The sequence below is a fragment of the Centroberyx gerrardi genome, chromosome 18, assembly GCF_048128805.1.
Source record: "Centroberyx gerrardi isolate f3 chromosome 18, fCenGer3.hap1.cur.20231027, whole genome shotgun sequence".
Classification (NCBI taxonomy): domain Eukaryota; kingdom Metazoa; phylum Chordata; class Actinopteri; order Beryciformes; family Berycidae; genus Centroberyx; species Centroberyx gerrardi.
The window spans coordinates 8,901,680-8,926,415 of record NC_136014.1 but is presented as its reverse complement, the minus strand read 5'-3'; the positions used below and the strand labels follow the sequence as shown (position 1 = coordinate 8,926,415).

Here is a 24,736-nt window from a genome sequence, read left to right as displayed (position 1 = left end):
GCGAATCTGCCTGCCCTTTAAAACCGCAATGTTGCTCATAGGCGACTGCAATGTAAACTAAGATTGTACATAAAAGGTGTCATGTCAAATGTTACTCGCCCCAGTTGTTGTGATGCTGTGGGCATCACGACTGATCTGATTGACTGGTCACCCAACAATGCTGATGCTGCATTGTTGCCTTGTTCTTTGAGCACTTGAAACCCCATTAGCTACATGTCAGCGCTCTGCAATTTGTGCTTCTTAATGCATTTCCCCTTTCCAATAACACCAATATGACAAGGATGCAGGAGTTTGCAGGAGGATCAATCAGGAGAGGCTAGCCCTGTGACGTCACCGCTGCTGCTGTGAGAAGCAGCAGGGCATCACTCTGCTTCCATTAGCAAGCTAACTTTAGCCAACGTTAGCTATGTTCCATCACCATTATTTTATTTTAGAAATAAACCATCGCATGGAATGACCCAACGACAGATTCGGAACATGGAGAGTCGTAGTAGCTGAATGTTTGGTTTTGATACGCCGCCTGGGATTGCAATGGTGCAACCAAGTAAGGTAAGTTAGGTCGGAGGTTAGCTAGCTAACGGTTATCCATTAGTAAACATGCTAGTTAGCTTGTTAACAGGCGCGCCAGCCGCCGCATTGAACAGCATCATCTAAATTAGATTATTAAAGACTTGTCTATGAAATAATAAACATCTCAAACACCCGGTTGATGACGATTTACTAGCCGTGATTGCCACTGCGCTAGATACAGTTGTGTTTTGGCACCGAGTCAAACAAATCAACCATTGCTAGCTGGCTCCACTGTGACCATCATCTGTAGCATTAACGTTAGCTATTTTCCATGGGACGTGCAGACTTACAGTACCGTAACATCAGTAGCTGTCTAAATGATTTTCTTAAAGCGCGCGTTACAGGTTTTTGCTGAATGATTGCCATATAAATACCATGCTGCTGGTCCCAACCGCATGCCAGCCATAACGATGAATGATCCATCCTTTTATCTGCTGTATGCTCGATAGCGTGCAGGACACTGTAAATTCATGGTGTCAGTGGTTGTTACAGAGAAAATTGAACTAAACATGAAACTGTATTTGCTTGTTTCAGTGAGAGGCCTGCGTCACTGATGCCAGGTGCAGGCTGCAGCTGAGTGCACTCAGGATGAGTGGGGCTGGAGAGCAGACAGACATCCTGTCAGTGGCAGACGTGGTCCGAGAGAGATGGAGAGTGGTAAGTGTTGCTGAAGGAGAAGAAAACACACAATCATGTCAATTTACTCAAACACTGGTGGCCTGATGAGGAACACACATTTCCTCCTCAACAGTGTTTTAGATGGACAGTGGATCATCCCTTCTGTTCACTCTAGCTCACTCTAGTGTCCGTCTCTGCAGGTGAAGAAGATAGGTGGGGGCGGGTTTGGGGAGATCTACGAGGTTTTGGATCAGCTGAGCCAAGCCAACGTGGCCTTGAAGGTGGAGTCCGCCCAGCAACCCAAACAGGTCCTGAAGATGGAGGTAGCCGTGCTGAAGAAGCTTCAGGGTGAGTGGCATGGTCATCCTGTCAGTGACACAGTGCATTTAAATGCACAGCGCGTGTCCAGGTGCTGCGTCATTTCCCGGTTAAGGTCATTTACAGGAGAAGTTGTGTATTGGAAACAGAACTTGCACAGACTGTAAAAACACACAGCAAATGGAAGAGGTGTTTATAGTATCTATAAAGTGTCCCAGCTAATACCGGCATATTCCAGCTGTGATTTTCAGCTTTTACATAATCAGTGTTTGAGGTTATGCAGGCTTTTGAACAGAATACCTGTGTGTCTCAAACCATATTGATATTATATTAATAATAATAATCATGTAAACCCACTCTGTAAACATATGGGCCATAGAAATGATGGTACCTATGGACATTATAACACTGTTTGTTGTATATTGACAGGCAAAGACCACGTGTGTCGTTTTGTGGGCTGTGGCCGGAACGATCGCTTCAACTACGTGGTGATGGAACTCCAGGTAGGATCTCTTGATACCAGTGAAGTTATTGCTTTTGACAACGCATCATTTTACATCACTGACTCTGATATATCGCACTGATTTCCCGCCTCAAGGGGAGGAATCTGGCAGATTTACGCAGAACCATGACCCGCGGCACCTTTTCCGTCTCCACCACTTTGAGGCTCGGCAGGCAGATCCTGGAGGCCATTGAAAGCATCCACTCTGTAGGCTTCCTGCACCGTGACATCAAACCAGTAAGTTGACCCGTAGGCGAAAACATTTCTTTAGCATCTTATATGATCGACAGTTATAGCTGATCTTGTTTCTGCTTAATAAAAGTAAAACGATGAGCTCCAACAAGTCTTTATCTCTGTCATTAAAATTCCAGTCTAACTTTGCGATGGGAAGACTAGCCAGTACATGCAGATGCTGCTACATGCTTGATTTCGGCTTGGCCCGTCAGTTTACCAACTCCTGCCAGGAGGTCCGACCAGTAAGTATTCTGCATCAACCTTCCTCACTGAGGAGCCGATGCAAGGGATAATGTGTTGACTGTTGAGGCTTCGTCCAGCATATTGATACAAAAGACGTCCTTCTAACAAAATAGGTCCAAAACAAAAAAAAGTGAATTGTGCTTCAATTATGTGATATAAATGCCCATACTGTATATCTAATTATGGATAGTTGTAACTATTTATTTGCAGGTAGAGTTTCTTTTAAATGCTTGTAGTCGATGGCTTCACGACCATGTGTAGAGCAACGATACTTGCTAGTAAAATGCTAATTGATGTTTGCATTCTGCACTCTGACTAGAGAGTATTGATCCAGTGATACTCCAAATGCCTTGACAGCACTAGGAGTGCATTATTTATAAGACCTAGGGTAAAAAAAAAAATCTGAACTAACCCTTTAAAAGGATAGAGGGGGTTTTTTCCTGCATTTTAATTACCTCAGCACAGGTCTTTTTTTTTTTTCATTTCAATATATCTTTATTCTCTCTCAGCCTCGTCCTGTGGCGGGCTTCAGAGGAACTGTGCGATACGCTTCAGTCAATGCACATAAGAATAAGGTGAGCGTGGACCAAAGACGCATTCTGCTTTGCAATCCTTTTCTTTATTATTTACCTTTTTATTTACCTTGCTCACCCTCGTGTGTCTGAATCTGCAGGAAATGGGTCGTCATGACGACCTCTGGTCTCTCTTCTACATGCTGGTTGAATTCATGGTTGGTCAGCTGCCCTGGAGGAAAGTCAAAGACAAAGTATGTCCTTCCGTGGTTTCATCAGTATAGAATTTTAATTCACTGTGTGTACAGTATATCCACTAAAACGTTCCTGTTTCCCCCTCTCTACTCTTAGGAGCAAGTAGGAAATCTAAAAGAGACATATGACCATCGACTGATGCTGAAGCACCTTCCCTCAGAGTTCAGTATTTTCCTGGATCATATTTTGACCTTGGACTACTTCACTAAGCCTGACTATCAGGTAGGTCATGCACTGTTTGGGATATTTAGTAGGGATGGGATGATATATCAAAATTAAATATATCGTAATACAAAAATGTGACAATACATATCCACGATATGTATGAATCTGAAGAAAAATGAATCTTGATATTAGCTACATTTTATTCTGCTGTAGTAATCACAAATGAGACAATTGACAAATGACAATTTCACAAACTCTCCATCGAAATTATATTACTTTGTAATGACATTTTCAATTGTTGTCTACATTCTAGTAAGCCATTTGTGTCTCAGAAATAAACATAGTTCTGCACAGTCAGACTTTGTATCGTGGTTGTATCGAATCGTGAAGCCCATATCGCATATCAAATCGTATCGTGAGATAAGCATATCGTTCCATCCCTAATATTTTGTATCATTTTTTCCCTTGTCAACTGTCCAATGCTGATGCGTGCGGTTTCTCTGTGACAGCTCCTGATGTCGGTGTTTGAGAACGCTATGAAGAGCCACAACGTGCTGGAGAACGACCCGTACGACTGGGAGAAATGCGATTCAGAGGATATACTGACCATCACTGCCACAGCAACCACTGCTCAGCAGCTGACCCGCCTCACACCAGCATATATGGGGTAATTACAGCTAAAGAAAGCTCTTTGATTCAATCAGTATTGATATAAAGCCATTTTTTAAGAATCGTTTTAGGCTCATTGTTGCAGTTTTGCTTGTACCGTTCAAAGTTCCATTCATATACAGCGCAGTGGCTTTTTTTAGAATACAAATCTGCACTGTCAGAGATCCCAGAGAAATCACTGCTCTAGTTTGCGCCGTAGAGAGGAGCAGCTGGGTGACCTTCCCTCCCCTCTCGCCCGTGTCCTCCACAGCATGGCCAACGCTTCGGTGCTGCCGGGCGAGCTGCAGAGGGAGAACACCGAGGACGTCCTGCAAGGGGAGCGCCTCAGCGACGCCGACAACTGCCCCCCCATCCCCACGCCGACCACCCAGGGAGGCGACGTGTGGGAGGAGATGGACCGCAACCGGAACCACAAACACTCGCAGCCGCTCATCAGGAAGGTCAGGGCCGCGTAGAGACAGGAACGGTTTTACTACTCGCTCCTCCTGCTGTGGGTGTCAAAAAATGTTCCTTTTACCTGCTTCTCTGTCTGTGCAGTGGGATGGACAGTTTAGCTGCATTGCAGTGGACACTACGCACAAAAACTCCCCCACCCCCCCCCCCACCCCCCCCCACCCCCCGCCCCCGCCCCCAAGCCATGAATACATTACAGTGGAATTTTAACATTAGCCTACATTAAAGAACACATGCAATTTGCCCAGAGATCACTACACCATCTCTGGGCAAATTGCAAATTGTTGAGATCCCCCACCTCTATCACTGCATTTTGGCCTTGACTAGAATCCCACCAGGACTTTCTCTCCCTGAGTCTCACCTCCTCTCTCTCCCTCTGCCTTTCTACTGTCTCAATAAAGAATAAATGATGGGACTACCCACCCTCCTTTTAAAAATAGATTCCCTATTGTAATTTTCTTGGGACATAACCGCATTGATTACATTTTTTGGGCATTCTCTTCATCCGTTCTGCTCAGGTGGTGAGTGAGGACGAGCACAGTCAGAACCAGGGGAACCAGAGCCCCAACACGGGCTCCATGCAGAGTTCTCCCAGACGGGTGCGATCGGAGACCATGTTCCTGGACCGAGCCGCGCCGCTGCTCCGGAGGATGAGACACAGTCAGAGCTTGGCGTTCGAGAAGAGGCTCGCGCCGGAACCCAAGCCCACCATCGAACGTTTCCTCGAGGCCTAGTGAGTACTTCGATTAGCCTGCAAAGATTTTATTCAAAACAGAGCAGAACTCACTTTAACAACTCGACTCTCGTTTCAGCCTGGGCAAGCAGCGCCCCGTCCTGTCCCAGGTGGGGGAGAAATCCATTCCCGAGAGGGGACAAGGGGAGCAGACGCCTCCCTGCGACGAGGAGCACACCGGCACGGCGACCCCAGACCAGGAGGAGGGTGTGGCGAGCAGCGGCTTCGTGGCCGTCAACCTCAGTCCCGTGCCCCAGGAGGGAGACTCCCAGGAGTGGGTGATGCTGGAGCTAGAGCAAGGCGGTGGTTCCGGAGCCGCCAAGCCCCCAGCGGAAGCCCTTGACGAGGACAAGCCGGGGGTCCACGTGCCTGCCGAAACCGACAGCCACTCCTCTGAGCCTCAGGACGGCCAGTCTACAGCGGTTCCCAGCAGCCCTGTCCTGTCTCAGATGACCATGCCCGGCACATGGCTACTGGGCCACAGGAGGCTGCCGGGGATGCTGGGACAGTTGCCTTCGGTCATGCACATGAGCAGAACCCAGATGGACCAGGTAAGGTTTTGCTGAACATGAACTGAGCCCAAGATAGACACGAGCTAAAAGACATTTGTTCCAAAATGAGATGTACACCATTTGATAATAATGAAACATACAAAATAATATGAGGTAACTTTAGTCTTTGATTGACAAATACACACCTCTTCGTTAACATTTCAGAACTCTTAGAACTCTTCATATAGTCTCAGTCTGTAAATCTGTCACCTCTCCTCAGTCCTCCAGCTGTGCACTACAGTCCCCTGTGCAGGAGAAGAGTGATGCGATACCACTAGAGGCCCCGTCCGTCAAACCTGACGAACCCCCTGAGGAAATCGCAAAGGACGGAGGGAAGTTAGAGTTATCTCCAGTGCCAAACCTGGTCAAAGGCCCCGCAGCTCATTTGACCAACGACAGAGACCCGGAGAGTGATTCCGGGCTGCCCGATCGTTCCTCGGAGCCGAACCAGCAGCCTCAAGCCGATGCGGCCGGAGGCGCTGTGGAGAGCGCCGGCACCGTCTCCTCCTCCCCGCCCCCGGCTCTGCTCCAGCGAAGAGACTCTCCCTCGTCCCCGAGGTTGAGCCGAATCCCCGTACGGGACCCCGGCGCTCCCCAGGACTCTCCCGGCAGGGACCTCGCCATGGAAAAGCGTCACCGCTGGAGCAGCCCGGTCCCCGGCTCCCCCACCCACTCGCCCTCTCCGTCTCTGTCTTGCGACAACCTGCCTTGCGTTCTGCCCAGGGACAGGCTCTCCTCAGAGCGAGGCTCCAGGTCGGACTGGCTCGGAGAAGAGCCTCTCTCTCTGTCCTCCTCGTCAGGCAGTAAGAGTAAGATCCCGCGTCCTGTGAGCGCCACTCTTGTACCCGAGCAGCTCATTAGCAGGTTTCTGCCTCGACCGCCTCCTGGGAAACCACCTCTCCGCCCCTGTGTGGACAACAGGTATGAGCTATGCACAGTGGAGATGTTACAGAATGACCCAGATTTTCTTAGAGCTGAATGAGAACACATTTGGCAGTTATTAGGTGGTAGGTATTCACTGTCTCATCACAGTAAGAAGGACCCAGGTGGAGTTTGCATGTTCTCCCTGTGTTCATGTGGGTTTCCTCCAGTGTCCTGCCACATTCATAAGACATGCAGGTCAGGTGGATTGGAGATGGTTAGAAGTAATACTTTTATTATGATTAATAAAACATCATTAGCCCTACAACCTCAACTTGAAACGTAACTTAGACTCAAACAAAAACAAAAGTAGACTTACTAAACTAGACCCCTCCAAGCACCACAGCTGCATGAAAGCCCCGTGATGGACTGGCGACCTCTGCCCAATGCATGCTGGGATAGGCTCCAGCCGCCCGTTATCCTGAATAAGAACAAGCAGGTAAAGCAAATGAATGAGTGAATAAATGGCAGATATTTTGCTGATAGCGTCTTGTGTTCTGTTCTCCAGACGGCGGCGGTTCAGAGTGCGGGCCAGCAGCACCAGTGACGCCGACTTCCTGGCCAGTCTGACCCAGCTGATGCAGGACCGCGGCGGCATGCTCTTCAGCCCCCCCCCTCGCCCGCGCAGCTCTTCCTCCTCCCTGCAGCGCTCGCTAAGCTCCTCCCCCTCCCGCCAGGAGCTCCGCGAGGGCGGGGCCTTCCTGGGCCGCAGCCGCTCTCCGACCAGCTTCTCCGGGTCGCCCCCTCCGCGGCACGCTCAGCCGCTAGACCGGTCCGGCGGGCCGGGTCAGCGGGCGCCGGGCCACAGCTCCAGGGGAAGAGGCTTCAGCCACGAGGGCAAAGGGTCCGGCAAAGTGAGCCGATGACTGTGTCGATACGAACGAGCGATCCCGACGGCGTAGCTGTACAGACGAGAGGCTGCGTCGTGTCCAATCTCAACTCAGAAAGCATGTGTAAATACGGTATTTACTCCAGAGAATGTACTGTATGTAATGTAAAATGTATGATAAATTGTATTTATTTATTTATTTGTTGGATGTGTCTCTCAGAAGTACTTGACGATGCGGCTTGATACTTGCAGTCGAAACAGAAAGGTTTGGAAACCTTGAGATTGCCAACTCTTACCTCCCATTTCACTCCTCTCTTAACACTCCATATAGGCCTATTATGAGACCAAAAAGATACAGTATGTACTGTTTAATACTTGAGGGATGTAAAAAAGGTGAAAAATGTAGATATGTACTATTAGGAAAATAGTATACACTGAAAGCAACCATGTACCCACACTAATCACACTATAAATAGTAAATCACACTACAAGTAGTATACCAACATCAGCATTAGTATACAGGACCAGGGCATGCAGTCCCATATTGACCTCATTCATATAAAACTGCTAGATTAAATATAGTATGTAACGATGAATTACTCATTTTGGCATATCACGGTGTATTAGTATGCTTTTCTTTGCTAGCAAAGGTTTCTGTCATGCAAAAACGTCAAGATGTTGGAATGTAAATGCACTCATACTTAAGTATTGTAAAAGTGCATGAATATCATTGCAAACGACTTTTTTTTATTATTATTCATTTGTACAATCAGCTAAAACAAATCTGTATTTTTATTGAACTGGTTCTGAACAAAATACATTATCATGTAGACCAACAAAGATGTCCATTTTTATTTCTTACATCGAATAGCTGACAAGGAAAGAAAGACGATAAAAAAGTGAACTATTTTTTCGTATGTTTGTTGTCACATGTTATTTTATTACACTTTAAAAAATATTAAAATGACTGATTATAAACATAGTCTCAAAAATACCACCACCCCATACACACATACTGTACTTTTTGTTGTGCTAAAAACTTTCCTACCAAGATTAGCAAAAAACTTCTAATTTTCTTTTTTTACTGTAGAAATCAATGGGGAAATTGGACAAGATGGTGACCTTGTTTTTCTACAAAACCTCAGAAGCTAGACTCAAATGCCTTAAATTAGTGAACCACCTCTGCTGATACCAAGCCCAACCTAAACTCTACTTCTTTTCAAAATATTTGTGTATGGAAAACATTCTTCAGTACATTTAACTGAAAGATGAAGTCTGAGAAACATGAAATCTTTTTGCCATGTACTTTCACATACATTTTTGTGACATTGTTTCCAATTAGACTAAATATTTTGCATAGATCTAACCCAGAATCCCAAATAAATATGTACCCAGATACAATTTGAGCACAACAGAAAGTGCAATATGTTAAGTAGATGACTAGGGCTGCAACAACATAACTTTATACCTTCGGAGGCAGCATGGCGGCCTGGTGGGTAGAGAGACTGTCCCATAGCAGGAAGGTTACAAGTTGGATCTCTGCAACAGCCAATGTGTGTCCTGTCAAAATGTCCTTGAATATCCTACTTGAGTAGAAGTATTGTTACTTTGCTGAAATTTTACTTAAGTAGAGGTGAAATAACTCATGTAGAAATCTACCTAAGTAAAAGTAAAATGACTAATTAAAAAAAAATACTCAAAAAAGTACAATTTCATGATAAAGCTAGTCATTTACAGTAGCAAGATGAGTATTTGTAATCAGTCCCTTCCATCCTGGGAGACGAGCCCCTTCAGTAAAGCTAGCCAATGACACATTTCTGATGTTGGTAAATGTGATAAACTGACTGCTACTCTGTCTTATTTTCTCATTCTGTAACATCAGATGTTGGAACCAGTGTCATTGGTGCAGCAAAAATACTGAGTCGTAAAAGTAAACTATGTTTTGTTTAGTCGCAATTTACATGGCTACATATTTTCTCACTGTCATGTCACATATTTTGATATTTGCTGTTGTGAGTCATTTCCTGCTATAGAGTAACATGATCCAGCTGAAAGCCATTCAGCCACTATCAGCAAACATACTAAACACCAGCCACGGTCTTTAAATGTTGTTTAGAAAATTGATGATAAGTGTAGGATTGTGAATGGAAAATGTGTCGGAACCTTGATTTGAGCAGCCAGCAGCACATCCAAGGCATCTATGACATTTATCGACCTTAAATGTGAACGGTGAACAGCCGGCTTGGTGTCTTTTGATGTCTAGAAGAGAGGGGCGGACTGCCTGGGGTCATCTGGCAACACACTGATGGAGTCTTCTGCCTTTCCACACAGCATGCACAGCATCGTGTACTCCTGGACACAGCAATCACACTTAATGCACATACAAGGCAATGTAATCAACATGGATAAGTATGTGAGATAATACTGTACATCCAGTCCTCTTGATAGGATTATTGTCCTTATGTGAACCATTATTCCACTAAGTTATGGTACACAGACCAATATAGAGATCCTTACCTGATATTCATCCACAACAGAGAATGTATATTCGTGCCTGGCGATGACATGGTCACAGTTTTTACAAACATCTGCAAGGTACAGAAGTGGGTATGAATGAGTCTGGTTAAGTATTTCTACTTTACCAGCCACTTTGTCAAGTAACCAAACATCTTCTTCTCTACTCTTAAGAATCATATTTGGCTGGTAAATAGTGAAAAAGTGAAAACAACTCTTGTTTTTGGTGACTTACGGTCATATGTGACAATCTCCTCTCCATCTTCATCTTCCGTGGCCTTGTTACTGATCAGCACGAAGTCCCTCTGGTGGCAGTTGGCACAGCCCACATAGTTCATCAGGTAGGACCCGTTCTCCAAACAAGTGTTCCCCTGACGAGTAAATCAGTGAGGAAGAAGTCGTTCAAGTCTCGATATCAGCTAATTTTATGTCACCTAGACTTGATAGACACCATACTGATAAAAGAGCTGCGTCGTTACTAACTCTCAAACCTCCTTAACTCTGGATAAACTAGTAACACATGAATCTGTTATTGATTTGTTGGCATCTCTAATATGTATTAAAATAGGGTGTAACTTAACTGCCCCCATAGTCATAACTTACCCGGTCGGGGTATTCTTTTTGCACACAACCGTTACACATTTTGCTTCCCTACGAATGAGTCAACTAGCTAATGTAAAACAGTAAAACACACTGTAAAACAGCTAACGTTATCCCTTAACTATTACTGTTTCTGTTTCTGTAAAATCTAGTTTAACACAACGCCTCTTCCGCTTCCTACACGACTTATTGGAGCTTCACAACATCTAGTTGGCGGACATAGTTGTAAAATTCCCAAACCACTTCTGTCCATTTCTTGTAGATCTGTGAAAATTGTGCGCCGCCAAACTTCCGGGTGTCATCGCGAGCGAACGATTGGCTGACGTAGACCAGGGCACGGTGACGGAAAATACGCACACCAAACATGGCGGCTAAACAGTAGTGCACTCTTGCAGCCATGTGAAAAGTCTCAGGTAAATACGTTTTACTCCAACATAAAATCTAAAATTACTTCACCATGTTCGTTTAGAAACTTCGTTAAAATGCCGTTAATGTTGCCCAATGGGTTGCTTTAGTTTTAACGTATCTTGCACATGTAAGGTTAATCAGCAACTCTTCTTTTGTCAGCTTCGAATGAACCTCAGTCAACGGCTAGCTGTGAATTTCACTCAGCTGCCAACCACGTTGTGTAGCTGTTATAACGTTAGCATACTAGATTATTAGCTATATTGTTATTTTAGTAATATGTTGTTGCCATTATTCACTTCACTTCAGTTTGATATGTGTGTAACCAGTCATGCTATAACTGTCAGCCTTCATATTGTGATATTGTGATGTTTATTGAGACATTGGTCGAGGACTTTAAGAATCAGGATAAAATTACTCATTTGTTAGTGTGAGCAATCTGGCACCCAACAGTAGGTTTCTGAAAACACTGTTGTCACATATTTGCTGTTCTTTTTTCAGAAATGGCAAAGGTTCAAACCCAAGATAAGGCAGTGGGTGAAATCTCTGTCAAGAACGAGAAAGCACCAACCCCCCAAAAGGACAAAAACGTCTACTGTTTTTTGTGTCGCAAGACATATCTGAAACATGTAGGTGGCTATAATTTCACAAATGCATTGAAACGAGAAAGCAGCAATGGCTAATCTAGGATTTTCAACATGCAGTCATTACAACTGATTGATTTCTTTTTCCTAATGTTGCCAAAATATCTCCTTACCTCCCTACAGGAAGCACATGAGCATATGCATAGTATGTTGCATCACCGAGAGCTGGAGATAGTGTTGGGCAGGTGAGTAACATTTGTGAAATATACAGATGTGTAGTGCTGCTTGTCTGTTCTATTAATCACCCATTTTTCATTACACAAATACATCAGTATTTTTCATTACAATAAACACATTCATACAGGGACTTTTGTTATGCCATCTTTTGGTCTGATAATTGGTGGTAGAATGGTAGGAACTGACAAACATTTTCAAGGAAGAGAAAGCCTTGACACTCTAATGCACAGTAGTTTAAAAGCCTTAATTGCCCCACACATTATGGCAAAGCTGCCTTCATCAGGAGTATTTCCTCAAGATACTGAGATTAGTTTTGCACACAAGAGTGCCTTGACCCAAGACTAATGAGCACCTTTTTTTTCACTAGTAATTTTTAAAATAGTTGCTAGAGCGTAAAGCAAGAATTCTGGTATCCACTCACAACTGACAAAAAATTGTTTTCCTTTTTTGTGTCCTTTCATGACCAGGGATTCATTCCATCAGTGCCAGGCGTGTAAGGCATCCTCAATGGGTTTAAATGAGTATGCCCAGCACATCTCCACCTCTCAGCACAAAGCCAAGTTGAAGAGACTGAAATTTAAAAAGGCTGTAAAGCCCATTTCTCTATTTAAGAGTCTGAGCCAGGAGACGATTTCCAGAATCCTGGAGAGAAACAAGATGCTAAAGAAAGAGGAGTAAGACATATACCGATTTATTTTTTTTATTCAAGCATACTGTAGGGATGAAAATGCGACTTTGCATTTCACTTTCCATGCGACATAACATTTTGTTGTTTTAAAACATTGGTTGTTTTCCAACATATGACAATGAACTGGAACTGTATAGTGAACAATTTTAGGATACAACGAGACATGAAAGCCCTTAACATTGTAGCTTGTCTAAATGACTGTTCCTATGTCCATTTCCACCACAGGAAGAAAGCAGGGAAAAAGAAAAAAAAGAGAATGAAGCAAGTAGCTGGACAGAAACATGCACAAACGCTACAGGGAATGACAAGAATAAAACAAGAGGGATCCAAACCAACGAAACAAAAAAATTCCAAACAGGTAAAAGTAAGGACACCGATGCAACCAGAGCAAACCCAGCAGCAAGGGAGTAGCAACACCCTTGTTCAAAACAAGGAGAACAGAGTGGCTGGCAGGCTAAGATCGCTACACCAAAGACAATCAACAACACTGCAGAATCAAAGTGGAGGATTGGTTTGTTTGTCAGGGGAACCCCCAGGTAGAACTTGGCATCACCCTCATTTTCAGACCCAGTCTAGTCAATCAACACACCACCTTGGGTATGATAACTTTTCTGTCACTATTGATATGTCTGACTTTAACAATCAGTGCAGCGAAGGCAGAGATAGGAGCTCCCAAACAGACAGACTTGTTAAAAGAGAAAAAAACACTCAAGGAGGTGGTCCTGACACTCCAGATCAGTCAGCATGGCCTAACATAAGCCAATATGAATATTACTATGGGCAGTACAGCGGAGCAACAGATAAAGACTTCACCAATGACAAGCTCCCTCACAGTGGAGCCATTGTCTTCGATCATACCCAGGAGAATAGTAAGGGATCTTCTCAGCCAAGTCCCGGACAAGGTCCACACTGCTCCACTGCCCCTGCGTCTGCCTCTACCTCAAAGTGTCTGGACAGATCCCTCGACATCGGTCCCATACAGGACGTTGATGTCAGTTCGATGCTTTGGCAAATCAGAAGGGCGCTGGGTGTGAGGGAACCGTGTAGAGCCGATCGCGAAGCCCGGAGTCAGAGGCAGAGCAGCGAGGTTGGTGTCCAGGAGCTTGATTGTAGCACCACGCAGCAGACCAGAACTGAAGAGGAGCACCCATTAGGTGGCTCCTTCAGGAACAGCCACACAGAGGAGGCTGCATCACCTCACAACACGCCTCGCACCGTCTCCAGATCAGCGGTGGACGGCTCCACTAAAACTCCACCTGCGCAATCCCTGCAAGTGAGCACCACTGCTCCTGCATCCCCTTATACTTCCAAGGTTCCTACTGTTAAGGCAAAAAAGAAAACAGCTCAGATGGCACAAGACCAGACTCAGCAGTGGGAGGAGAGCGCAGAAGTTGCGTTTGACTCAGACGGCAGGGAAAGAGAATCTCAGGGAGGGTCTACTGCGCCTAGACTCGGCACCCTGGCTTCACTCAACCGATGTATGGGCAAGGCCGTATCCTCCGAGCCCAACCTGACCGCTGCCCGCAGGATCCGAAATGTGAACGAATCACGCAAAGCGGAGGGGGAGAAGGAGGCAGGGCTCAAACCAACCCTCCAGAAGCTGCTCAGCTCGCCGGGGTCCCAGAGGAAGGTGAACTGGAGGGAGATGTACCAGGAGATGAACAGGAAGAAACGGGAGAAGGTCAAAGGCTTGCCCAGGTGAGGGAGTCTCCACCTGTCTTTCAAAGTGTATCCGTTTTACCTTTTATTTGACAAACATGAATGATAAAGAAACAGATATTTTTCAGATGTTGTCATTCTGTGGTGTTACAGGTTTGGAATCGAGTTGGTGAACCCTCTGTCTGACCAGGAAGGCTCAATGCAGGCAGAGGGCGAGGACTTTCCCCTGTCAGAGGGCTTCCAATGGGAGTCCGCATTCCCAGACGATCGTCCGCCGACACACTGGCCGCTACCTCCTCCACCCCACAATGCAACAGATAGTGACTCACTCACAGAGAGACAGTCAGATTGTAGGATGCAGGGGCCTTCGGAGCAGCCTGGCACAGCACTAGGGGATGGCAGGAGCATCCCGACCGTGGCAGCAATCTCTATGAAAGTGGAACCAAACTTCGAAACGGGTGACAGTGGACATTTTGGAGGAAACCAAACTGTCAAGAACAAACACAAAGCGGTAAGAGGGAGAAATATTAGGTGTCATATCTTGCTGTCAGCATATGCAGTTTTCCAATTTTCCACTTTTAAAGGACCAGCGTTTTAGCCCATTTACTACAATTCATGCATGCTTTAAATTACTACTGACCATTTTCCAAAGCATACAATACTTTTTTAGATATTTGAATGCGTTTTTCCTACCTTCGTGGCAGCCCCTGATTTCCATTCATTTCGTTACAGTACGAAAATCAACTTGCAGAGACATGACACTTACTTGAGATAGGTAATCCATAACAGTGAACATCCTGCTCAGGTTTATTCTTGTCAAAGTTGCTTTATCTTTGTGTGGTAATTTAGTTTAAGTCCCGCATTGATTTGAAAAGTCTACACGTCTTGTGGTGCGTTTACATGCTGGTGGGAATCTTCGATATCCAGGACTTCAAAGTCGGCTGCCAAACAAATCAAACCCAGAAGGCAGACGATGGATTTGGCTTCTTCTTGCTTTAAAAAGTTATAATAGTCTGGCTAACTACCAAGTACGAAATTTGTTTTTCAATTTATCGATAGCACATGAATGAAAGAATGGTATGCATTGAAAAATGGTCACTAGTAATGTGAGACATGCGTACAGTGTAGTCAATGGGCTAAAACATGCAAAAACACCAGTCTGGTCCTTTAACTCTTGTGACTGTTTTGTCTTGTTTTCTCTCAGGATGGTGGCATTTCTAATATGGAGCCAAGTGGAAAAAAGAGAAAAACAAAGTCAAATAAGGGTAAATCTGATTTTTGTCATTTGACTATTGCAAATCTCAAAATGAAAATACAGAGTGGTATTTTCCATGTATGTGCATGCTGAACCTAAAGCCCTAATGCGTAATTGCACGTATGGTGCCCCCTATTGAAAAAACTGATTGCATAGTGATTGAATTTCATATTGATTTATGGAAGATTTTGAAATTTATCGTCTGTGTTATTTGTGTACTGGAGTAACACAGACCTGTATTTCAGGTCCCAGTGACTTAAGAAAGTTCTAAAACATTTACTGTCCATCTACAAGTCAACTCTTCAGAGTTAACTTTTCCACTCCTCCCCTGCCCTGTAGACCAGGACCAAATGGACCAGCTCTTGGCAGTGTCTCTAAGGGAGGAGGAGCTGAGCCATTCACTGGAGGATGTGGACAGCTCTCTGATCCAGGCCCGCAACACCTTGCAAGCTGCGTACACAGAGGTCCAAAGACTCCTGCTGCTCAAACAAAAGGTACCAACACCACTAATGAATCTAGTTACTGACCAGAATATCAGTGAATTCATTTTTGGGTTTCCATTCATAGGTTTCCATTCAATTGTTCTTCCTGCTGTTTTAGTTTACCACTGAGGTCAACAGTCTGAGAGCCAAGCGCATTGAGATCCTGCAGGGGATGCAAGGTAGGTTTACACTGGCATGGCAACCCTTTGTTCTAAATGGCTTAATCGTTTACCCTTTCCTCTCTGTATCTCTTCCAGACGGGTACTCCGGGGCATCTAGTGTGGGAGAGAAATCCAGCACCCTGTCAGTGGGGGCTGCAGCTGGTGTGCCACCAAGGCCCTCCTCCCTTTCTTCCTCCACTCCCTATGTCACCTCATCCATACAACAACCATTTGCCACAGCCTCAACGTCTTCCATCAGCCATCCTCACCCAGCCTCCCTTGGCCTGCCAAGCATGTCAATAAAGCAAGAACTCTGTCAACTACCCACAGATGAACGAGCCAGTCAGCCTGCCAAAACAGCCGCTTTTAACACCGCTGCTCCTCAGATGTCCAGCAACCAAGTTCTCCCCGTAGTTCCCCCTGTTCTGCTCCCTACGCTGCTGCTCACGTCAACCTCAGCTTCTCCCACAACTGTAGTTGCACCTCCCAGACAACCCAGAGCAGAGAGCTCCACCTCACCAAAAACACTGCCTTCCTCCGAGGCTTTCATCAAGCAGCTGGAACAAAAGATGAGGGAGGGGTTGAAGGATGGCAAAAGTAAAGAGAGGATGAGGTTGACAAGGGAAAATTCACAGCCTACTGAGTCTGACAGTGATTGTGGGGAGGTGACAGGAGGTAACCTCAGTAAAGAACATGTTAAGGAAGACACGGCTGTCCGCACTTTGGTCCCAGATAGAGATCAACATGCAGCACGGGACACCGGAGGAGGGCATGAGAGCGATCACTCTGTAGAAATGATGGAGACCTCCTCAGAAACCGACCTGGAGGTCATTGACATTGAGGAATCGGACAATGAGGAAGTTCCTGAGACCGCCTCAAATGTTGCAGTCCACACAGAGCCTGAGAAGTCAGTTTGTGTGGACTTCAATACTGCTAGCACTCAGACGTTTAAGATTAAGGATGACAATGCTGAAAGGTGAGTTGCATCCAGATGTTCATGTTGAGTATAGAATCCTGAATATTACGAGAATGCTTTATCTGCCCAGATTCAGATAATGTAATGTCAAATGTGACCAAACCTTGTCTCTTGGCCCCTCAGAAAAATTCAAGTTCCAGCTGTTAAAGTGAAAGATGCCAAGATTCCTCCAGGTGAGTCATGTGCTTCCTGCTCACATTATATGTAATGCAACATACTGTAGAGATGCAAAGATGGGATAGTGTTTGACAAACTTTGAACCCACCATGAACAGACAGACTGCAAGTTACACCAGTATGTTTGGTGCAAAAATAGTCCATCAGTGCAAAATGATCACACGGAGCAGTGTCTTTGTACAAGAAACAGTAAGGATTTTTAAATCAGATTTGTAATTAACTGTTGACTTTGCTCCTCTTCCCACCCTCTGAATTTGATCACAGTAAAGAATAGCCTATGTTGTTTTGGTTTCTTTATATAAATTACATTTTATCTCTATGATCTTGCATATTTCAAGTTGTACCTATTTAAATTGGCCCATTTGGGATAAATAAGAACTGAATGGATGTCTTCATCTGTCTGTCTCTCCCGTCGTTTCAGAGTCTGGTGATGTGGCTGAGGATCAGGAGCAGTTCTTGGGAACATTTGAGAACCACACAGGTCCCGTCCACGGCCTGCAGGTCCACGACGGCCTGCTGTACACATGCTCAGGCGATAACACAGCACGAGCCTACAGTCTGGTGGTATGCTCCCCCTTTAATCCAAATACTGTTACTCCAAAATTAACACCCGGCGAGTGCCAAATTCTGGTAATTTGTCTTTGGTGAATAAATCGATAAGGGTCAGCTGCTGCACTGGCTGGATACTTTTTTGAGTCAGTAGCATTTGAATGCCTTTGGTTATATATAAAGTATTTGGTACTTGCCTGTTCTCAAACTTTGTCCCCACTGGCCACCGTACACTTTCTGTGACAATGAGCCAATCAAAACAAAATGATGGCTCTGTATCAAACATGTTGTACAGTAGATTGGCTGCTTGTTACCCTCTACACAAAGCGGTAGTCTCTAAAATTCTGCAAACTTTGACATATTTCTATGAAAAAATTATATTTATTATTTTGGCCAGTAAAAAGCCTGCTACTACTACTGCTACTACTACAGATAATAAATAATAATTGTTTACACTTGTGAAATGCATTTTCACAGTGAAGGGTTACCTCGCATTGGCTAATGCTAATGTTCACTAGCAAAAATGTATTGGTTTCATGCGTTGAGTAGAAAAAAGATGGGAGATGTGTACTTTGGGCCACCATTACAGTTGAAAATGATATGGTGTGACATGGTTGCTTCATGTATCCATCTGTTGTCGCAGCTCTCTTTAGTATTTTTGTTTACATCAGAATGAATGCTGAATGAACGCTCCGTACTACATGAAATACATACTGGCTGTGAAATAATAGTAGTAATATCCCAGTAATCTTGTTTTGTGTATGTATATCCAGAGCAGGGAATGCCTGGCGGTGTTTGAGGGTCACACAAACAAAGTCAACTGTCTGCTGGTGTCCTCTCCCCCAAACATGCTGGCACGCCTCTACACCGGATCCAGTGACCAGACCATCCGCTGTTACAGCATGAAGGTACCACACTTCTATAGAAGCCACACACCATGTACAAATGTCTTTTGTTTGTCGTTTAATTTATGACCCTCATTTAACCAGGCAAGTTGACTATATAAATATATTTTTATTTTCAGCAATGTCCTGGAGGAGTAGTTACACTGCTAGAGGGTTACTTACATTCACACGGGGATTCCTACTTGGATTTTCTTTTGTATTTTTTATTTTATCCAGGGGAGAGCTAACTAATGCTGTTTTTCAACACCACCTTACTTCACATTCATACAACACATACACACATTCACTCCCAGAGCTGCAGCTTTGGAGTATTTTGGAGTTCAGTTCTTTGCCCAAGGTCACTTTCATAGCAGTTGTTGAGGGAGAAGAGAGCGTTACTCCCCGCACTTCCAGTTATAATCCCCCCTCCCTAACCTTGAGTACTGCCTCCTATCTTGCATCTTTCATCTGTTCCTGTTGTTTTACAGTCATGTGCATTTTTTTTTGCTCTATCTTTCCCTCCCTCTTTTCTAGTCAAAGAAGTGCCTGGAGCAGATCTCTCTACCTGACCGGGTATTGTGTTTGCACATAGCCTGGAACATTCTGTATGTCGGGCTCGCCAATGGATCAGTTGTTAGCTATGAGTTAAAGGTGAGTGAGAACCTCCGACTCCTGGTCACCTGATTAAACTCCTCTCAAAACATTTGCTACGTTGACAGGCACAGAGTAACTTTGGTATTGGCCATACTCTGATTAAGGTCTTGACATGCACCTTTGATACCTTTTGTAATTGAGTATCCCTATTGCCATGAATAAACCGATTAAAAGAATTTCTGACTGTCCTCAAAACGAATGGTCTGTGAGGAAAAAATGTATGGAAAAGTTTTGGCTGCCAGCCTTTCTTTGACTGAGCAATAGTAGCTTACTTCTAATACAGGGGAAATAATGCTGATCCCAACAGTAATAGTAAGTACTTACTGTGTTCTGTCATAATGCTGTGCAAGTCTTAGTTTAAGCCAGGCATCTTAATTGGGTTTCTCATAATCGGAGTACAAGCTTGCCTGGGTTATTCTTACAGATTATGACATTTACTGTATGTACGACCCAAAACCGGTACTAACCGGGTTAATAACAGAAACCCCAAAAATTCAGAAGGATCATTCCTTCCCTCTCTCATATTTTCTGCAACCTTTCCCTCCCCCTGCTCTCGTTAGACCCTGAGGCAGCTGGATGTGTTAGAGTGCCACGGCCCACGAGGGGTGAGCTGCCTGGGTACGGCCCAGGAGGGCGCCCGCCGGGTGCTGCTGGTCGGCTCCTACGACAGCACCATCAGCGTGCGCGACGCCAAGAGCGGCCTGCTGCTGCGCTCGCTGGAAGGTCACACCAAGACTGTACTGTGTATGAAGGTGAGGAGGATAAACACTGCTTCCACATGTCACACTTTCTCCTAACTGTTACCGACATTTTTACTCAGACAAAAACTCAGACTCAGACAGTTCTCCCAACCTGTGATTACAGTATGACAACCTCTGTTGAAGCACTGTTGCCCCACCATTTTTGTGCCTACGCTTCCCCCACTTCTTTCAATCACATCTGAACCTGCTTTGTGTTGTCAGGTGGTGAACGACCTGGTCTTCAGCGGCTCCAGTGACACATCTGTTCACGCACATAACATCCATGTAAGTCTACACTATATGTTTCCCTCATAGTGTCAAAGGAAAGTATTCCCAAGAGTATAAATGATGCATGAGTATAGATGGACATGGACCATCTAGTTACTTACTAGTAATGTTACCGGTGTCTCTTTATGCCCGTTAGCATTACAAAACTATTAGTTGGAACCATTTTACAGCATGATGACAGTTGAGCGAAATATTTTTAAGATGACGTGACCAACATGACAGACTAACAAAATAAATGTTCAGAATAGTTTGACTGATAATCTAAAGATAAGTTATTTAAATGTTAATCTAGGAGGAGACAAGTATACAAGTGAACCCAGACTGTGTGCTTTTCCTGTTTTTTCCTTGGTTTGTTTCATATAGTTCATACACAGCATTATTCTCCTCTTCCATATCAATATGACAGACAGGTGAGTTGGTTCGCATCTATAAGGGTCACGGTCACGCCGTCACATCCATAGCCATCTTGGGGAAAGTGATGGTGACAGCCTGTCTGGACAAGCTGGTGCGCGTCTACGAGTTACAGGTACGTATGACTCAATTGCACTCAATTTGTCCCAAAATGTGACTACCTCCTTCAGATAAATCTCTAAATGTAAGACCTTAAACTAAGTCAAATTAATTAACTAATACTTGACGATACTAATCTTTTAAAAACTATTCAAATATCTTAAATATAGTTATTAGAGGTCTTAGAGGATTTAGATTAGTAGTACAATATGCAAAACAAGTTGTTTTTTTGTTTTGTTTCGTTTTCATCACATCTGCTTTACTAAACAATTGGACTTATAGTGTCCATTCATAGTTTCAGAACTTTCATTAGCAATGTACTTTATTTCTTTATTTTGTTTTTTAAAATGGGCGTAAATTAAATTCCAGGTAGCAGATATGGAATTGAAACCTGCAGTTACCCTGTGTGATGTTTTGGAACTAAACCCTTCATCTGTCTTCTTATGCATCTGGTGAACTATCTATTTTCCTCCGTGTCTTTTTCCTTTACAGTCACATGACCGCCTGCAGGTGTACGGGGGTCATAGTGACATGGTGATGTGCATGGCCATCCACAAGAGCGTGGTAAGTCTGCTTAAACTGGTCTACTGTACATGAAGGAGGTTCATTTGAGAAGAGATGAATTTTCATGCTGCCTTTTAATAGTTTGGCTTCATTCAGCCCGTATCTGTCACTGTGTCTCCCACCTAGATCTACACAGGCTGTTACGACGGGAGTGTCCAAGCAGTAAAGCTTAATTTGATGAAAAACTACCGCTGCTGGGTAAGGAGATGGCTCTGTAATACAGTGCACAGTAAATCTTAAAGCAAGATTTCACTTTGGTGGATCATTTCCCTGTTTCAGCTTGCAGAACTCCATAGAAGTCCAAGAGAAGCATCAGCATTGAGTATTGATATAGACAACTTCTTATAAAGTTGGATGCCAGACAAAGAATCAAATATTTCCCAGGACTAATTCTCTTTGCTTTTGAAGTATAACTTTGTCATTGTCTTCAAAATTAAATTAAGAAAGTGGTATTGACAGATCTCCAGACCTGATGTAATGTAAATGTCAACCAAAGTTAAATATCACTATAAGTTTCTTTTTGGAAGAAAACGTCCCACATTCTTTTTCTTCAGAAGGAATATAATGATGATGAGATTCGCTCTTAACATTTCCGGGTTCACTTGTGCCTCAGCATTTGTCTTTGTGACCTTTGCCCTCTGTCCAGTGGCAGCCTTGCTCTCTGATCTTCGGCATGGCGGAGCACCTGATGCAGCACCTAGTGAGAGACCACAGCAACCCCCGTCTGCAGACCGCCAAATGTCGCTGGAGAGGCTGCAACGCTTTCTTTGCCTCACAAGACTCCATTAAACAGGTAACGAACTGAAGCCGTTTTTTATTCTTACCGTTACCAGATTATCTGAGCAGTGTGTTCCATAGTTGTAACCAATCATATATTATAGTCCCGTTGATAGTGAGGATCTTGTGCATGTTTGGTGCAGTTAATTTAAACTGTGTGTTTACTCCTGCAGCGCGGTATATTTTGACAGATTGACAACATGCCATTCAAACTGCAGTGCGGTTTGTTAGGAGTGAGAATGTAATCCAAACCAACTACAGGAAACCATTGCATGGTTTTATAGGGATAAGGAGACAGATGTTGACATCTGATAGCAGCAGTTACTCATGCTTGGGAAGCCCAGCATAACAAAGTGAAGCGAGGTTTATGATGCTCATAAATAGTTATTTCTTCATGTGTTCTTAACTGGTATGAACACCAGAGAAGAAGAGTGCAGACAAGTCCATCATGCTTACAGGCACTGGAATCAATTTTGTTTTCTCTAATCTCTAACCTGGCAGGATGACAGTGTACCAAATCTCTGTCTGAGCGACTCGCAAGTCATGTGACTTTTGTTTACAGCCCTGGTTCACTTGTAATTGGACAGTATGAACCTAAATGAACCAAATACAAAAATGTACCATGGTTAACTTTTCCACTATGGTTTGGACCAAAGAAAACAAACTGTAGTATGTGGGAATATTTACCAATACACAAGATTAGATCTAACTGTCCCTTATGCTATTAAACCAGGGTGAGTGCCTATGCAGAAACTTAGCTTGAATGTTACAGGAAAATGAGGTTGAGAGCAGGTATGTCGTCGAGGTTAAAAAGTGGACACCCTCCATCCCAGGTGTTTTGATAAATCAGGCCCACAGTACCTCCAGAAGGCTCCACAGTAAACAGGATAAAGAGTCTGCTGTCTCTCTGCTTCCTGCAGGAGCTGCCTGAACACATGCGGAGCCACATAAAGGAAGACAGCAAGCTGGAGCCTTGACAGAAGTGCTGGGGCGATGCAGCAGATGAGGCTGGAGTTGCACCCATTACAACACACCAGCTAATTTTTTAAAGCTTCATGTTTAATTGTTCCCAAGTTCCTTTCAGGATTTGACATTTTATGCCCACGCACACCCCATTCATTTCTAGTGGGAGATTCCTGTTTTCCTGTATTTCTTCCAGCTTCGGTCTTGAGGCACAAAATACACATAGATGGACCTACGACTTGTGTTTAACTCTCTGAACTGTGCCAGTGACAGGAGACAATCGTTATTGATTGCTGAGGCTGTTGTATGAAGTGATTGATATGGGCAGTGTTTACTACTGCTCAGTATCAGACTTCAAAAGCCACACCCAGCGCTGTTGGTTAGTTCGCTGTTATAATCCACTGCATCATCTAAACCGCGGTTTATAGGATGATCAGCTACTTTCTTTATCATCAGTTATTTGCAATCATTCATTTGCTTTAAGTCATCAATAATTTTGGGATGTTTCTGTGACAAGTTAAAGAGTTCACTACTATGTTGCAGGCTCTGTTGGTCCACAAGTTGGGGTTTTTTTTTTGTTATTTTTTCTTGAGGACATTGCTCAATGTGAATGCGTGAATGGTGTGGCACTTTGGATGGCATGACACAGTACAGTATACAGAAACCTCCTTCAAACACGTCATTAATCTGTATGTGAAGCTAACATTTCATGCATTTTCTGCAAATATGCAGCATTAACATTGCTGATTGGGTGTGGCTTTTGTCAGGCGACAGATACTGTGAATAGTTTCTTCAGAAAGCAGCTTGTGTAGAGATGTATTGGTGACTGGCTCTGAAACAGACTCTAATCTGTGATGCCATCCAGTGCAGAGATGATGGCTGAGCCATCATCTCTGCACTGTGAAATTTCCCAGATTCCCACAAACTGAGATTTTAAGGTTCACTCTCCTTAACTTTAGGAGAGCTGAGGGCTTTCCCTCATGAAATCAGCAAGTCTTCAAGGGTTTTCAGGAGGATTTCTTCAGCCCTTTATTCAAACTTTTGAGTGTAAAGTTTGGAAAACTTGTAATGAGATTTTCCCCTCTTCAAAGTGACATGCTTACATGCAAATAGCTTGTCTAGGAATAAAAAAAGTGGAAAAACAACGTACTTTGTTTACTTGTACATTATTCATAAATCTATAGTACAGTATATAACTTTACAGTGTAAACCTGTAGTCTGATATTTATCAAACTGCACTGTTTGGATAAGTATTTAATTCGCTACTGCAGAACCTGTGTATGTGCGAAATATGTACCCATGCTCATCTGCTATCAAAACGGATCTCCTCTTCTTTCCATTTTGATTAGAACATATCCCAGATTTTGGGTTGCTAGTTTTCCTGGTTTGATGAGGTAGAGAAATCCCACATTCCCTCCAAACTCACACCCTTCCCCCCTCTTAGACATGCAAACTTGAGAACTCCAAAATAAATCGCTCAGATTTTTGAGAGCTCAA

At 44.0% G+C, this 24,736-nt stretch overlaps 3 protein-coding genes across 4 annotated transcripts; 2 read left to right on the top strand and 1 right to left on the bottom strand.

The window, feature by feature from the left end:
• The first annotated feature begins 412 nt into the window (after positions 1-412).
• Positions 413-8,305, top strand: ttbk2b (tau tubulin kinase 2b). Of its 2 annotated transcripts, none has more exons than XM_071919093.2 (15): positions 413-544; positions 1,105-1,227; positions 1,389-1,536; positions 1,936-2,009; positions 2,105-2,245; positions 2,380-2,484; positions 2,995-3,060; positions 3,159-3,251; positions 3,349-3,474; positions 3,927-4,084; positions 4,337-4,526; positions 5,058-5,272; positions 5,352-5,823; positions 6,044-6,744; positions 7,253-8,305. In XM_071919093.2, exons 2-15 carry the CDS (start codon positions 1,159-1,161, stop codon positions 7,608-7,610), a joined length of 2,916 nt encoding a protein of 971 aa, XP_071775194.2. In that variant the 5' UTR covers positions 413-544; positions 1,105-1,158; the 3' UTR covers positions 7,611-8,305. The 2 variants fall into 2 exon arrangements, with proteins under 2 accessions (XP_071775194.2, XP_071775193.2); XM_071919092.2 differs by having other exon boundaries at positions 435-549.
• Positions 8,306-8,533: 228 nt separating this feature from the next.
• On the bottom strand, positions 8,534-10,934 carry churc1 (churchill domain containing 1). The gene is made up of 4 exons (XM_071919090.2): positions 10,691-10,934; positions 10,323-10,458; positions 10,091-10,161; positions 8,534-9,925 (listed from the first exon to the last, which is right to left on the bottom strand). The coding sequence occupies exons 1-4, from the start codon at positions 10,727-10,729 to the stop codon at positions 9,833-9,835; spliced, it is 339 nt and encodes a 112-aa protein (XP_071775191.1). The 5' UTR covers positions 10,730-10,934; the 3' UTR covers positions 8,534-9,832.
• Positions 10,935-11,595: 661 nt separating this feature from the next.
• Positions 11,596-24,384, top strand: znf106b (zinc finger protein 106b). Its single transcript, XM_071919063.2, has 20 exons — positions 11,596-11,721; positions 11,860-11,921; positions 12,381-12,587; positions 12,827-14,299; positions 14,414-14,771; positions 15,465-15,525; positions 15,855-16,009; positions 16,116-16,176; positions 16,255-17,134; positions 17,258-17,307; positions 17,732-17,874; positions 18,633-18,767; positions 19,278-19,394; positions 19,958-20,149; positions 20,360-20,422; positions 20,832-20,951; positions 21,428-21,499; positions 21,626-21,697; positions 22,146-22,292; positions 23,197-24,384. Exons 1-20 carry the CDS (start codon positions 11,596-11,598, stop codon positions 23,251-23,253), a joined length of 4,551 nt encoding a protein of 1,516 aa, XP_071775164.2. The 3' UTR covers positions 23,254-24,384.
• Positions 24,385-24,736: the final 352 nt, after the last annotated feature.

Bases quoted from the DNA above. Each gene is read 5' to 3' on its own strand.
- churc1 (XM_071919090.2), bottom strand. From the start codon at position 10,729: ATGTGTAACGGTTGTGTGCAAAAAGAATACCCCGACCGG. The intron at 10,162-10,322 runs GTAAGTCACCAA...TGTACCTTGCAG, and splicing joins GGAGATTGTCACATATGACC to ATGTTTGTAAAAACTGTGAC. The intron at 9,926-10,090 runs GTAAGGATCTCT...TGCTGTGTCCAG, and splicing joins CTGTTGTGGATGAATATCAG to GAGTACACGATGCTGTGCAT.
- znf106b (XM_071919063.2), top strand. From the start codon at position 11,596: ATGGCAAAGGTTCAAACCCAAGATAAGGCAGTGGGTGAAATCTCTGTC. The intron at 16,177-16,254 runs GTAGGTTTACAC...TATCTCTTCCAG, and splicing joins GATCCTGCAGGGGATGCAAG to ACGGGTACTCCGGGGCATCT. The intron at 19,395-19,957 runs GTGAGTGAGAAC...TGCTCTCGTTAG, and splicing joins TTGTTAGCTATGAGTTAAAG to ACCCTGAGGCAGCTGGATGT.
- ttbk2b (XM_071919093.2), top strand. From the start codon at position 1,159: ATGAGTGGGGCTGGAGAGCAGACAGACATCCTGTCAGTGGCAGACGTG. The intron at 3,061-3,158 runs GTGAGCGTGGAC...CTGAATCTGCAG, and splicing joins TCAATGCACATAAGAATAAG to GAAATGGGTCGTCATGACGA. The intron at 4,527-5,057 runs GTCAGGGCCGCG...CGTTCTGCTCAG, and splicing joins CGCAGCCGCTCATCAGGAAG to GTGGTGAGTGAGGACGAGCA.